Raw genomic sequence first — 16468 nt, 5'->3', positions numbered from 1 at the left:
AGAGCTTCAGTTTCTTCATCTAAAAAAATGAGAACTTTGCATTAGTTGACTTCTAAGGTTCCTTTTGTAAGAGTTCAATTTTAGGTTTTATGCTAAATATGAGATTTATAAAGTAATATTGTGGTCACCGATTTTAAAATATAGCTTAAATCAAAATGACTTTTAGCAGCTTTTATTTACAAAGAGGAAGGAAAGAGGAAAGAGGGAAAGTGAAAAATATAAAGCGACAGATTCCTAACAAGTCTACCAGCCTTTCTCTGGTAAAGTCTGGCTCAGCCCCAACAGGGCTTCCCCAAGACATATGGATTTCCTAGTAATCCTCAGCCAGAAGTCCTGGTGGTGTCTTCAGCCAGTGTTCCACCAACACAGTCTCCTCGAAAGCCAAGGTAGGAATCTCAGCTACTCATCCAACAAGCTGATGCAGAATCTAGGGGAAAAGTCTCCTTCAAGCCAGGAAAGGAATCTCCAGAACCAATCTCTCCAAATGCCAGAAAGGAATAAATGCTAGACCATGCTGGTTTCTTCTTTTCTGCTTCTTTTTTCTACATTGCTTCCTATTATTTCCTGTTACTCCCCCTTCTTCCCAAAAACCAATGGCAGTCTTTCAATTTGCCTAACTGCCCAAGGGGGGTGGGCAGTGGCCTTTGGAGATGTGAGCTTACTCTAGTAGGTGACTAGTGAACTCTCAAACTTAATGGTAAGTAGGGGTACCTTAAATTCTTAATTTGATTAGCTAAAAATAAACAAGGGAAGAGTTAATATTATCTTCACACTTTCCAGTTATAAATCTATGATAAAGGGTTAAAGAACAAATCAAAGAAACAATTACTGATTTCATTGAAGAAAATGACAATGAAAAAACAACATATCACATTTTTTTGGATAGAGCAAAAGAATACTCAGGGGAAATCTTATATCCCTGAGTGACTATATTAATAAAAAAGAGAAAGAGGAGAGCAACAAATTGGACATGTAACAAAAATCTAGAAAAAGAACAAATTCAAAATCCTCAGATAAAGATCAGAAATTCTAAAGATCAAAGAAGAAATTAATAAAATTGAAAGTAAAGGAACTATTGAACTAATAAATAAGACTAGGAGCTGGTATTTTGAAAAACAAATAAAATAAAGTATTGATTAATTTAAAAAAAGAAAGAAGAGAACCAAATCAACAGTATCATGAATTAAAAGGTCAATCTCACCTCTAATGAAGAGGAAATTAAGGCAGTTATTAAGATCTATTTCACCCAATTATATGACAATAAATATGCCAACCTAGGCAAAATGTATAAATATTTACAAAAATATAAATTGCCTATATTAACAAAAGAGGAAATAGAATACTTAAATAATTCCATATCAGAAAAAGAAATTGAACATCAAAAAATCACCAGGCTCGATGGATTCACAAGTGAATCTATCAAATATTTAAAGAACAATTAATCCTAATACTCTACAAACTATTTGACAATATAGGCAAAAAAAGGAGTCTTACCAAATTCTTTTTTATGAATCAAATATGGTACAAGCTAGAAAGACCAAAAACAGAGAAAGAAAACTATAGACCAATATCCTTAGTGAACATAGATGCAAAAATATTAAATAAAATACTAGCTAAAAGACTACAACAAGATATCAAGAATTATTCACTATGACTAGGTAGGATTTATACTAGCAATGCAAGGCTGGTTTAATATTAGGAAAACCATTCACATAATTGACCATATCAGCAACCAAATTAATAGAAATCACATGATTATCTTGATTGATGCAGAAAGAGCCCTTGACAAAATACAACACCCATTCCTATTGAAAACACTAGAAAGTATAGGAATAAAAGGGCCTTTCCTCAATATAATAAGCAGTATTTATTTAAAACTCTTAGCAAGTATCACTTACAATGGGGGTAACTTAGAAACATTCCCAATAAGATCAGAAGTGAAGCAGGGATACCCATTATCACCACTATTATTTAATACTGTACTAGAAATGCAAGCAATAGCAATTAGAGAAGAAAAAGGAATTGAAGGGATCAAAGTAGGCAATAAGGAAACTAAATTATTGCATCTTGCAGATGACATGATGTATACCTAGAGAATCCAAGAAAATCAACTAAAAAGCTAGTAGAAATAATTAATAACTTTAGCAAAATTGCAGGGTACAAAATAAACCCACATAAATCATCAGTATCCCTATATATTTCTAACAAAACTTAGCAGCAAGAGTTAGAAAGAGAAGCTCCATTTAAAATCACTCTAGACAATATAAACTATCTGGGAATCTACTTGCCAAGAATTATATTGAACACAACTACAAAATACTCTTCACAAAAATAATAAACTAGATCTAAATAATTGGAAACACATTAATTGCTCATGGGTAGGATGAGCTAATATCAAAAAAATGGCAATCCTACCTAAATTAATTTAGTTATTCAGTGCTTTACCAAAACTACCAAAAAACTATTTTATAGGATTAGAAAAAATTATAACAAAGTTCATCTGGAAGAACAAAAGATCAAGAATATTGATGGAACTAATGGAAAAAAATGTGAAGGATGGAGGCCTAGCAGTACCAGATTTCAAATGGTACTACAAAGCAGTGATCAGCAAAACAATATGGTACTGGCTAAGAGATAGAAGGATAGATCAATGGAATAGACTTGGAGTAAATCCAAAGATCCCAGCTTTTAGGGCAAGAACCCACTATTTGACAAAAACTTCTAAGAGAATTGGAAAACAGTATAGGAGAACCCTATATCAAGATAAATTCAAAATGGGTAAATGACTTAAATATAAAGAAGGAAATTATAAACAAATTAGGTGAACAAAGAATAGTTCAGTTCTATGAGAAAGGAAGGAATTTAAGACCAAGCAAGAGATAGAACATTACAAAATATAAAATGAATAATTTTTATTATATTAAATTAAAAAGGTTTTGTACAAACAAAACCAATGCAAACAAAGTTAGAAGGGAAATAACAAATTGGGGGAGGGGGGGAAATCTTTATAATAATTTCTCAGATTCATAAGGAACTAAGTCAATTGTACAAGAAATCAAGCCATGCCCCAGTTGACAAATGGTCAAAGGATATGAATAGGCAGTTTTCAGATAAAGAAATCAGAACTATTGATAAGTACATGAAAAAATATTCTAAATCCCTCCTAATTAGAGAAATGCAAATCAAAACAGTTCTGAGGTACCACCTCACAACTAGCAGATTGATCAATATGACAGTAAAGGAAAATAAATGTTGGAGGGGATGCAGGCAAAATTGGTATACTAATGCATTTCTGATGGAGTTGTGAATTAATCCAACCATTCTGGAAGGCAATTTGGAATTCTGCCCAAAGAGTTTTAAAAGATTGCATGCCCTTTGATCCAGCAATACCACTACTGGATTTGTACCTTAGAGAGATAATAATGAAAAATGTTTGTACAAAAATATTCATAGTCACACTCTTTGTGGTGACAAAAAATTGGGAAATGAGGGGGTGTCCCTCAACTGGGGAGTGGCTTAACAAATTGTGGTATATGATGGTGATGGAATACTTTTGTGCTGTGAAGATTTCAATATGAACTGGAAGAACCTCCATGAACTGACATAGAGTGAAATGAGCAGAACCAAGAGAACAATGTACACAGAAAGTGAAACATTGTGGAGCTATCCATTGTAATGGACTTTACTACCAGTAGCAATGTAATAATCCCGGACGCTCCTGAAGGATTTATGAGAAAGAATGCTATCCACATTGAGAGAAAAAAACTTTGGGAATAGAAATGCAAAAGAAAAATATATGACTTATCACTTGTCACTTGTATATATGGATATATGATTGGGGGTTTGGGCTTTTAAAGCTTGCTCTATAGCAAAAATGAATAATATGGAAATCGGTATCAAGCGATAACATCTGTACAACCCAATGGAATTGTTTATCGGCTCTGGGAATAGAGAGAGAATAAGGGAGAGGAAATAATGAATCATATAAACATGGGGAAATCATTTTAAAATAAATAAATAAATGTTTTTAAAAAAAGAAAAAATAAATCTGATATATAAATCTACTATATGAACCGTATATGTCTTTGTTTCTTTTATTGTGTTTTTAAGAGTCTCATTTATTCTATTTTTTCATTGTTTCAAGGCTATTTTTGGTTTTTTGGATTGTTTTTTGTGATATTTAATATTCTGGAGAGGATTTATGGCAGTTAAAAAAAACCTTCTTATTACGTTGAGGTGTTAGGGTATCTATGGTAGACTCCTTTGGGCTCCTACTATTTCATCTTCCCAGAAGACTGAATTTTTTAACTTCTTGATCAAAGTACCAACCTGAGGATAAAAGGGAATAAATGCTATCTTCCATTTGTGCAGACCCTTAGAATCAATGCCCATTACAATTTTCCCTGGTTTAATTATTTTGGGGAGTGGTCATTTTGGTGAAGCAATTGGATGACTAAATATGGGGATTCATAGAATACAAATGGAATAGAAATGGGATTCATAGCTGGGAAAAAAAATCTTAGAGGTCATTGAATCCAACATCCTCCCTTTACAGCTGAGGAAACAAGCCCAGAGACAGTAAGTAACTTGCTAGAATCAAAGTTAGTAACTGTCTGGGGCAAGATTTAAATCCAGCAATTCCTGAACTTAAGTCCTTCATTCTACCTATTTCACTGATTTTAAGTCATCAGGTCCTCTATTGGTTTCCTTTCTTAAGATTGATAGCCTTAAGTGACAGCATCATTTCAGGGTCTCCATAGGAAAAGTTATCAAAGAAAATTATAGGGAGTAAGAAGTAGAGGGAAGAAGAGCTTGCCATCCAGGTGGTGATCTCTAAGACTGCAGATTTTTTGTTTTTAAATTTTAAAAAGATTATTTTTATTGTCATGCAAAACACACTTCCATATTGGTCATTATTGTAAGAGCAAACTCATATATAATCAAAATCCCAAAATAAAGTCACAAATACACTGATGTGAAAGACAACTCTTAACAGTTCTTTCTTTGGAGGTGCATAGCATTCCCCATCATAAGTTTCTCAGGATTGTCCCAGATCATTGCATTGTTGAGAGTAGCCAAGTTTTTACAGATAATCATCGTCCAATATTGCTATTACTATGTACAATGTTCTCCCAATTCTTATTTTGCTCTGCATCAGTTCCTGCAGATCCTTCCAAATTTTTCTGAAATCATTATTGGTATTGCTTATTGATATGCAGTTTTATAGGATTTTCAGTTACTAGTATTTGAAGTTGGATTTTTAAGTAGGGAAGAGATGAGATCAGACAACATTACCACACAGGTTCTTATAAATCCTTTGTTTTTGAACAAAACAAGCATAATAGAAACATTGGAATTCTCTTCAATTAAATATTAAGAGGGCAGCTGGGTGGTGCAGTGGATAGAGTGCTGAGCCTGAAGTCAGGAACTCCTCTTCCCAAGTTCAAATCTGGCCTTAGACACTCACTTACTCTATTACTCTAGGCAAGTCACTTAATACTGTTGGCCTCAGTTTCCTCATCTGTAAATGAGCAGAAGAAGGAAATGACAAACCACTCCATTATCTTTGCCAAGAAAACATCAAATGGGGATACCACTGAAAGGACTGAACAACAAAGTATTAAAAGTAAATCTTTTATTCAAACAAAAGCACAGAATATCATTAAACTTTTAACCTAGAGAGAAGCAGTAGGCTATATTTTTGAAAGTGCAAAAGTTTAATCACTTGCTGTGATTAAACAGGCAGAGTTGAATTAATCACTAATAGAGAAATAGAACAGAGGGAGGTTTTCTACATGTTGACTCAGACCAGAAGTACAATTGTGATTCAGAACAATTCAGACATCCTCATTCTTACAGTTATGCCATTGTAAGAACAACAGACCTGAGAGCCTTTGCTCTCTCACTAACTAACTAGGACCTTATTCAAGTGCTTTCCCATTTCTGGGCCTCCTTTATTTATTTATTTATTTGTTTGTTTGTTTGTTTGTTTATTCATTCATTTGTTTGTTTGGTTGAAGAATTTATTTAATTATTTAATTTAGAATAATTTTCCCCGGTTACAAGAATCATGTTCTTTCCCTCACCTTCCCCCACCCCTTCTCATAGAGGGTGCACAATTCCACTGGGTTTTACATGTGCCATTGATCAAAACCAATCTCCATATTATTGATGTTTGCACTACATTTAGAGTCTACATCCCCAACCATATCCCCTTCAACCCATGTGATCAAGTAGTTGCTTTTCTTCTGTGTTTCCATTCCCACAGTTTTTCCCCTGAATGTGGATAGTGTTCTTTCACATAAATCCCTCTGAATTGTTCTGGATCATTGCATTGACACTAATGGAGAAGTCCATTATGTTTGATTGTACCACAGTGTATCAGTCTCTGTGTACGTTTTCCTGGTTCTGCTCCTTTCGCTCTGCATCACTTCCTGGAGATTATTCCAGTCTCCATGGAATTCCTCCACTTTATTATTCCTTTTAGCACAATAGTATTCCATCACCAACATATACCATAGTTTGTTCAGCTATTCTCCAATTGAAGGGCATCCCCTCATTTTCCAATTTTTGGCCACCACAAAGAGCACAGCTATGAATATTCTTGTACAAGTCTTTTTCCTTATCATCTCTTTGGAGTATAAACCCAGCAATGCTATGGCTGGATCAAAGGCAGACAGTATTTTAATCAGACACAGCTTCTACATGGTCTAGGGGTAATCCTGAGGGGTTGTTAGCTGGTTGCTTTAATATTGCACATATGCACCTCCATATAGTGTGCTTCCCCCAATATCAATTACTAGTTAATATCTCCCTTTTTATCATTTAGCTAGTTAATATCAATTAGCTTGTATAAAGGAATATTTACTCAGAAGGTACAACAATAAATGGGTACAACAACTTCCTAAACCAGAAAGACATTTATCACCTTGGTCTCTAGGGAGGGTAGATTCAAATTTAAAGAAGTTTGTTCAAGATGGTCTCCCCAAGGGGGCAGCTGGGTGGCTCAATGGATTGAGAGGAAGCCAAGAGATGGGAGGTCCTGGGTTCAAATATCTGCCTCAGACACTTCCTAGCTATGTGACCTTGGGCAATTCACTTAACCCCTATTGCTTAAACTTACCATTCTTCTACCTTAGAACACACTTTTGATTCTAAGATGGAAGGTAAGGGTTTGAAAAAAAAAAGATGTTCTTCCCAAGTTAATTTCTAAGGTTGGCATAAGCAATAATTGGTCTTTCCTTTATTGTCTTGATTTCCAGGTCAATTCAAAGCTGTATTGGAAGAAGCAGCTCATTCCTCAGGACTAGCACCTCACCAGATTTGTCTCTTGCTGCTCTGATTGCTGAAGGACATAGCTCTCCCAAGTATTTGAAGCTCATGATATTGTAATCTAATCTTTTTCATCAATGGTACTCATTCAACTTAGACCAGGGAAAACTGAAAGAAACAACAAAAAAAAGAGGTGCCATGCAATCCACAGCTTTTCTTCCTCACTCAGAATCCACCAAGAAATATAGTTCATCTGATTGAGTCTTTATATACATAACTCTGACCTAGCAGCCAGTTAGAAGGAAGGCTTTTCAGCACTAAAGCAGTAAATTGAAGGAAAGAATTAGAAACTATAGATGCTCTGAAGCAGTTAAGGGAAAGGATACCTACATCATACATTTCCAGAAATAGTCTCACTATGTGAATTGATAGCAAGCAAAGTACGTATCACATGCTCTAAAGATTAAGTTCACCACATTCTAAAAGGTGAGGTTTTATAAATGAGTTCAATCGATAATATCTCATATTTGCATGGTAGTGTAAATGAATGAGTTTTCTCTGTCATTTTCTGAGATGAAGGTTTTGATAGAAAAGAGGGATACGGGAACCTAGAACTCTAGGTAACTGGAACTGGGAGGCTAAGAATATGAAAAAACTTCACTTAATTTTTGGAAAGAGAGTGTGATACCAAGACCTGTTCATAGTTTCTGGAGATACTTAATTTATAGATGACATCTGAAAAACTCCCAAGATCAGGATGATTTATGATTAATAACCAGGTTGTTTCTGTCCAGTAGACATATAATGAAGTCAAGTGAGGATGATCATTTTTAAGGGAGATTACAGTGCTATCTTGGATTAATTCTGGTATATTTATTTTTAAGGGTCTATATTTCTGAAACAAAGTGATTCTGAAATAACTCCTAATGAGCTTTTTTTTTTTTTTAGGTCTGAATTCTCACCTCCAAGGAAGTGACCTTGTTCAGATGATTAGCTACATGGACAAAGAGTATCTCCAATATCAGAGAGATGGAAAACACTGAAGCAGCACATATTTTAGTTTGCTGCTGGGGTAGGGGCTAATTTTAAGAACCCTTTGGATTCATCTGTGTGCATGGTAGAAATAGCAATATTTTCATATTTCCTTTGAGGTGCAAAGCATCGGCAATGGCAGATGAGCACTATGAGATCTTTCTGGAAATTCTTATTGAGGAAGCCATAAAAAAGAGGGTTGACACATGTAGAGGTCATGGCAACCAGGTGGCAAACCACAAACACCAGGTCATGGTGGCAGATCATCAGGGCTTCATGGTACCAATCAAAGATGGCATTGAAGATGTTGAGGGGTAGCCAGCAAGCTCCAAAGGTCACTATAATGGAGATCAACACAATGTTTATCCTCTTACTTTCACTCTCCCTGGACCTTTCCACCTTCCCATTCCTCCTATACAGGCAGATCAGGATCCTCACATAGCAGACAAAGATAAAGCCCAGGGGAAGGAAGTACTGGAGCATGAGCATGGAGGTGGTGAAGAGGAGCTGGTGCCCTTTAGAGGGCCAGTCCTCCATGCAGGCCTTCTGGTCAGTGTAGAGGTCATGGGGGAGGGAGAGATTGAGGAAGGGCTCATTAGTGAGGTGGTAAGATAGCAAGAAGGGAACTGACAGCAGGAGAGAAAACAGCCAAATGATCATGATGCCCCAGTAAGCATGTGATATGTTAGGTTTCCAGCCACGAGGGTTTACAATTAGCTGGTACCTTTCAACAGCAATTAAGACCAATGAAAATATGGAAACAGTGATGGAAACACTCTGTGCATAGGAAGTCAGTTTACACATGATGTCTCCAAATATCCAGTAATCCATCAGAGTATAGATGACTGTAAAAGGGATACACATGACACACATCAAGATGTCAGACAGGGAGAGGTTGGCAATTAAGAGGTTAGTGACATTTTTAGCCTTTCTCTGCTTTTTGATGATGATGATGATGATGAGTGAGAGGTTTCCAAAAAGGCCTACAATTATGACTATGATGTAGGCAATGACTAGGATTAATAAGGCTAGAGAAGGCAGTGGACAGGATTCAAAGTATAAAAACATAGAGTTGTTGGTCTTTACTGTGGTTTGGTTAGGAGCCATATGGTTTATAGAATTCTCAGAATAATTCATTCCATTAGGCCTGGGGGAAGAGTCAATGCTATTTTCCAAGGTAGAGTTGTAGGCCTCTGCTTGTTTGGGACTTTGCTTATAGGCTTCCAGAATGTGGTCAGTAGTCTTCAGTCTTCTTGTTCCCTGACTCTACATGATGGTAATATTTTGGCATAGTGAACATCTTCCTAGAGTCCTGAAAGGAAAAAACAACAACAACAACAGAATGGTTTTGTTACTGAAGGCTTAGTTAGATCTAGAGATTCCAATAGGATCCTAGGAGATTATCTTCTCTGTACATGTGCCTCTAGGAATGACTAGACTTAAATCAACTTCTAGGTCAGGAAAATCTCAGTTTTCCTCAAAGATCATGAGAGATGTTTTTACAAAAGTTTACTCTATCTCTCACCCACCTCCAGTATAAGTTGCCTGATCTGAACTTTAAAAGCTAATTTTCTAGACCAAACTATAAACCTTCCAGGCCCCTTCCAGCTTTAACATGTATTCTTTTGTTCTAGGCAGTCATTAAGGTATACACCCTTTGGATTAAAGATTGTCTCCAGAACCTTCTTCTAAAATGCAAATTTATTTGGAGAGGAAATACATTTTCCTTTATTTCTCTCTTTGACTAGCTTTCTGGACAGCAGTGATATCAACTGAAATAGTGGGATTTTGTTTGTTTGGGGGTTTTTTTGGTTTGTTTTTTTAAACCCTCACCTTCCCTCTTGGAATCAATAATGTGCATTGGTTCCAAGGCAGAAGGGTGGTAAGGGCTAGGCAATGGAGGTCAAGTGACTTGCCCAGGGTCACACAGCTGGGAAGTGTCTGAGGTCAAATTTGAACTAGGACCTCCCATCTCTCGGCCTGGCTCTCAATCCATTGAGCTACCCAGCTGCCCCCTAAAATAGTGTAAGATTAAAAATTAATATCCAATACAAAGGGTCCACTAAATTTTACATAAGGATATCATAACCTACATGATGATATCTAAGTCACTATGTACCTGCAGATATCTTTAGGTATATTCTATGTATAATATTACTATACCGATGAAAATTTGACTCTCAGTGATGAAGCTTTTAGAATGAGTGGAAGGGAAGTATGGTGATATGGTACTCCCAGCCTCTGCCCAGGTCACAGTTATTAGCTGTTATGGAAGAAACATCTCCTCCCTGAGTTCATACATTGGGAACTGCTGCAAAACATTTATATTTATCACACTGCAAAAATTATAGAGGTAAACCCCAAGTTTTCATTTTATTATTATGTTCAAGCATAAGTTTAGGTTTCAGAAAACTCGAACCAATATAAGATTCTGACAAGCTTCTTATAGGCAAAATTATGTCAAAGTGACCCAGAAATAATTATTTTACATGTTGCAATCTTATACATTCCTTTTAAGCCATAAAATGTTTTCTAAAAAGATAGATCTATATTACCACATGTCCTTCAATGTCATAATAGAACAAAAAAAAAATAGAATTTAAACAGTCTGAGGAATGTTTAAGGTTCTATGTAAATTTTAACATTATATGGGACAAATTTCATCAGCCAGGTAAGACAGACTTTTAGTTAACCAAAATTTGCAGAACGACCCCGAGTCCCAATTAATGAGATAAAAATTTTCCATAACATTGGATCCTACACAGGATCCATACACAGTAGAAGTTGAAGGGGTTTAATGTCACCTAGTCTGTCTCTCCTTCTACCTGGAGAGTCCTATTCCCCTTACCTCATCCCTTAAGAGCATTCACAGGGATTGACCCAAAGAATTAGAGATCTTGGAAGTGAAGTCAGAGAGGGGGCAAGAGGGGAGTAAAATGACCTTTTTTCTTTTACTTTTTAAATAACTGATAGGTTATAGAAATCTGGAGGACCAGATTCTAATCCTGGTTTTGCCACTCACTTGCTTTATGGCTCTAGGCAAGTCATTTCACCTTATCTGATCTTCAGTTTCTTCCTTTGTAATATGAGTGACAGGCTCTTGGGGCTTCCAAACCTGATATTTATCAAATAATGGTACCAACACTTTTTTTTAGCTTTCATCTTCCATTTTAGAATCAAAACTATGTATTGGTTCCAAGGCAGTAAGAAACTAGGCAATGGGGATTAAGTGACTTGCCCAGAGTCACACTGCTAGGAAGCAGCTGAAGTCACATTTGAGCCCTGGACCTCCTGTCTCCAGGTTTGGTTTTCTAACCACCTTGCTGCCCCTGAGTACGGGTTATTTTTGCAAAGGGTACTGTCATTTGTTCCCAAAGGAATTCTCTACCTCTAACAGTTGGAGTTTGGTTAATCTCTTTTTTGCATGTAATCAGTTTCAACATTCAGAAGCTACCAAAAGGTTAATGAATATTTCCTGATTAATCCCAATTGACTAATTCAGGAAAAAAATCAGTCAAATCAGAAATTTGAATTTAGTCAAAACAGATGACCCAGCAGTGACCTAAAGATACAGATTCAAATTCAAGAAACATTTATTACTAGTTTATTGTAAAGGTCAGCTAGGTGGCTTAGTGGAGAGAATGGTAGGCCTGGAGTTGAGAGGACCTTGATTCAAATCTTGCTTCAGACACTTCCCAGCTGTCATTTACTCCATTTGCTTAGGCCTTGCCCTTGTGTCTTAGAGTTATTACTACAGTAGAAAGTAAGGTCAAAAAAAGAGCCTAGTATGTGCGTGGGACAATATACATAGAAATACAAAGGAAAACTTGAAATGCTTATATTATAATGGGGGATATGGCAAGAACACAAATGAGTATGATGTGATTCCAGAAAGAATGTGGCTAAGACAAGGCACAGTAAGAAAAATCTGAGCAGAGTGAGCACTTTCAACATGGCTGGGGGAGAGCCCAGCAGGGAGAGTGGAGGAAAGGGAGGATCAAGAAATATTTCATGGAAGAGATGGCACATGAACCAGATGTTAGAGGAAAAAAAGAACATGGAAATATGGAGGAACTGTATTCCGAGCACTGAATGATAGGTGCACAAATGCATATGATTAACATTGTTATTATTATTGTATGTGAGAGAGGCCTTATGAGACTAAGAAACACCTAATAGTTCAGTCTGGCTGAATGTAGGACAAATATCTGGAAATGATATAAAGATAAGGATGGAAAAGCAGATTGGAATAGACTGTGGAAATCCTTCAGTGCCATGCTAAGGAGTTTATGTTTTCTCCTACTGGCAATAAAGAGCCACTTAAGTCCCTGAACAATCCGCAGGGATCTAGGAGGAAGAACACTATCCACAAGCAGAGGACAAACTGTGGGAGGAAAAACACCGAGGAAAAACAACTGCCTGATTACAGGGGTTGAGGGGATATGACTGAGGAGAGACGCTAAATGAACACTCTAATGCAAATACCAACAACGTGGAAATGGGTTCGAATTAAGGATACATGTGATACCCAGTGGAAACGCACGGCGGCTGTGGGGGGTGGGGGGGAGGAAAAGAAAATGATCTTTGTCTCCAATGAATAATGTTTGAAAATGACCAAATAAAATAATGTTTAAAAAAAAATAAAGAGCCACTTAAGTTTTGTGTAAGGCACGATCTCTAGCTGAAGTTCTTGTTTTTGTACTCTGTTTTGATTAATTTTGTTGTAGAGTTTACTTGTTTTCTCCTCAAATCTCTGCACCCAGACAGAGCTTCCATAGAAAATGTACAGATTTCATTATATAAAGGCAGCCTTTCAATTGCATTTTAGCTAGGTGGTCTGAATCCATCTTGTGGATTCAATTTTCATGTGGAGTTTAGGAACAGGGCTTCTTATCTCAGACAGGATGCAATTTTTGAATCTTTTTATCATTCAGTATATAAAGGTATTGAAACGGAGATTTAATAATCCTTGCTCTGGCAAACACATCACCTACCAGGTTTTTAAACAGTAGGAATAAAGACACTGTATGGTAAGGAGCAGCCTACCAGCCTTAAGTCATGTATAATTTCTCTGTTCATCTATATCATCAGCAGCATCATTATTTCATTCCACAGTTGCTTTTATATAAGATATTAAAGCTTAATTTGTCTTTGAGATGATCACATAAGCAAAAGGCCATAGTTTACAGCACTACAATTCTAGTATCTACTAATCTTAACATCTTTTTCAGCTGGATTTTTTTTTAATGAAATGTATATTTGAAAAAAACACATTTCCAAGATTTTACTTGTACAGACTTAAGATTTTAAATACTTACCTGTGGAAATATATGAATTCAGTGGCCATTACTTTGTGTCTTCAGTGTAGATTTTTCCTTCTTGCCCTTTCTTGGTGACTTTCTTAGCCTTGGATTACATTTTAAACATCTTTCCAACTCTTGATCTCACTTGATCCCTGGCTTGCTTTTCCAGTTAATGATCTGTAGTGTTTATCTGAGGCTGTTTTCTCTTTCTGATCAAAAATATTGACTATCCCATGAAATGCAACGGAAAATAAAGAAAGCAGCTTTGGAATCCTCGAGGCTGTCAACAACAATGAGTGGTTAGAGGAGGAGTCAGAAGCCTCAGGAGCAGGGATGTTTGCTTTAGCTGTGGTTAAAAAAAAACACTATTAAATAATTATCAAATTATATAATTGATAGTTAAAGCATTATCTCGACAATTTCAGGCATGTAAAATAGATTTTCTTTTTAAAATTAGCTTTCCTAAAAAATAGAAAATGAGCAAAATATTCTTGATTAGAGTATTTAGGTAAAGCATTATTAACACCAATGATTGTCATTAATTGAGAGTGTTGACTGGAAATCAGAAGACTTAGACTTTATTTATTATTAATTTTCCTGGACCATTTGCTATTGCTTATTCTTCCTGTGCTTCAGTTTTTACTCAATAAGAAACAACAAATGAGAGGAATTCAGAAAGATATGGGAAGACATATGAAATGATACAAAGCAAGAAACCAAAATTTAAAAAACCACCACAATAATAAGATAAATGAAAACTACACTAAAAAAAAAATCAAATCTAATGACCAATTTTGGTTCCAGGGAACCAATGATGAAACATTGAAGTGGTGGAATATAGATACAGAATGTTACATGTGTTATCAAATGCCATTGCAGTGATGCTTTCTACTACTTAAGTGTTTTTCTTTGTTACAAGAATTTTATTTCGGGAATAAGGAAGAGAAAAAAGTTATTGGGAAATGACTTGTAAAAAAACATCAATAAGAACATTTTTTAAAAATCAACTTTGTTCATTTGCAGGGTGCAGGCTGTTCAAAGTATTATTGACTTGCCAGTTCATGATATTGAGAACTGAGCTAATAATTTAATGATGAACAAGAATTTAATATGAAAACCATCTTGATTCTTGTCATTGGCTTGACACACTTAAATTCACGGCAAAAAAAGTTATATGAATATAAAGAAGATAAGAGGAATCAAAATTATTGCACACCAGGAGAAATGAAAGGAGGTTATGGGAAAGGAAAATTTTAAGAAGAGTGTAGAAGGCAGAAGATGGGGTTGTATTGGAACATTCTCATGGAGCTGAGCATAGGAGCTTTGACTTTGAGAAGAGGTCAATTTATGCTCCAGTCTCTTGCTAAAACATAATCAAATATTCTTTTCTAAGGAGCTAAAGCATACATGCCCAATTCTATAGGAAATCCTTGAATCCAACTCACTCCTGCATCCTGGCCTTCCCTAAAAACAGGATAATCGATTTAGACATGCCTGGAGGTCATGGATAAGCTTAATAATCTTTCATAGTTATTCTTACCCCAAAATTCTATGAATTCTAGGTGTTGGAGTAGATGCCTGCTGAGAGCCCTTCCTATCACTCTGAGGTTTTATGATTTCTCTGCCAAGAGTAGAACAATTTTTGCTAAGAAGGCTAGGCAAATTTCCATGATACTGCTGGGTGGAGCCTGGGGAGGGAGTTTTGGGTCTTGCTAAGATTTCTACTCTAGAGAGTACTTTCAAGACAAGGTGGAATGAATAGAGAAGGTAGAGGCAGGAGAGAAATTAAACTATTTGGTGGACCCATAACAGTCCTTTTTAAAGATAAGAATAAGAAGGTTATGACCTAAGTTGAAAGGATTCATTCAATGTTTAAAAATTATCAATTACCTATTATGTGCCCAGATTACTTAATATTATGGGGAATATAAGAGAAATATGAGTTTCTGTCTTCAGAAATATGTATGAAGTCAGAAAGGAACCCACAGGGGGCATTAATTAAGTCAACAGTAAGATATTATCAACAATGACTTATGAACAAAAACAAAAAATGATGTAAAATAAACTACCCAAATTATGTGTAATCAGAAAAAAGAAATGGGTTAGTCATGTAAAGAGAGTGTTAAAAGACCTAAAGAAAGGCCTACAATGCATTGGACAGCTTCCTTTATTAAGAATTTATAGGAGTGCATAGATATGAATCACACAAAATGGGAAGGCACAGATGGATAGTGAACTTTACTCCATGTCATATCCATGTCAATGATGGTACAGGGGTCAGCTAGGTGGCTCAGTGGATTGAGAGCCAGGTCCAGAGATGGGAGGTCCTGGGTTCAAATTTGACCTCACACACTTCCAAGTCATTTAACCCTTATTGCCTAGCTCTTCTGCCTTAGAATCAATACACAGTATATTGATTCTAAGATGGAAGGTAAGGGTTAATAATAGTAGTGCAGACCCATTAAACTATTGGAGTCTGGTGGCCAATCTTGGAAGACTCAGAGATCAGGTTTCAAATTCAAACTTATTCAAATCTATTTTTTTTCAAAATGGCATGAAATGGGCTTTTTTTTTTTAAAAGCCCTTACCTTTTGTCCTAGATTCAATACTGTGTATTAGTTCCAAGTCAGAAGAGCAGTAAGGGATAGGCTATAGAGGTTAAGTGACTTGCCCAGGATCACACAGCTAGGCCAGATTTGAACCTAGGACCTCCTGTCTCTAGGCCTGGTTCTCAATCCACTGAGCCACCCAACTGCCCCCACGAAATAGGGTTTTGATGAAAGCTGTTACATTTTCTATCTTATACAGCGTCACTGCAATATCTGACCTAATTAGTGGCTACTTGCCTAACGGGTGCTGAA

At 36.1% G+C, this 16468-nt stretch overlaps 1 protein-coding gene across 1 annotated transcript; it reads right to left on the bottom strand.

Annotated features, from left to right (window-relative positions):
* Positions 1 to 8210: 8210 nt before the first annotated feature.
* LOC100013602 (neuropeptide Y receptor type 6-like) lies at positions 8211 to 9637 on the bottom strand. The gene has a single exon (XM_001367950.4). The coding sequence runs from the start codon at positions 9439 to 9441 to the stop codon at positions 8329 to 8331; it is 1113 nt and encodes a 370-aa protein (XP_001367987.2). The 5' UTR covers positions 9442 to 9637; the 3' UTR covers positions 8211 to 8328.
* Positions 9638 to 16468: the final 6831 nt, after the last annotated feature.

Source organism: Monodelphis domestica, chromosome 1 (genome assembly GCF_027887165.1).
Source record: "Monodelphis domestica isolate mMonDom1 chromosome 1, mMonDom1.pri, whole genome shotgun sequence".
Taxonomy (NCBI): Eukaryota; Metazoa; Chordata; class Mammalia; order Didelphimorphia; family Didelphidae; genus Monodelphis; species Monodelphis domestica.
The sequence above is the reverse complement of the archived record's forward strand: the minus strand, read 5'-3'. Positions and strand labels throughout refer to the sequence as shown.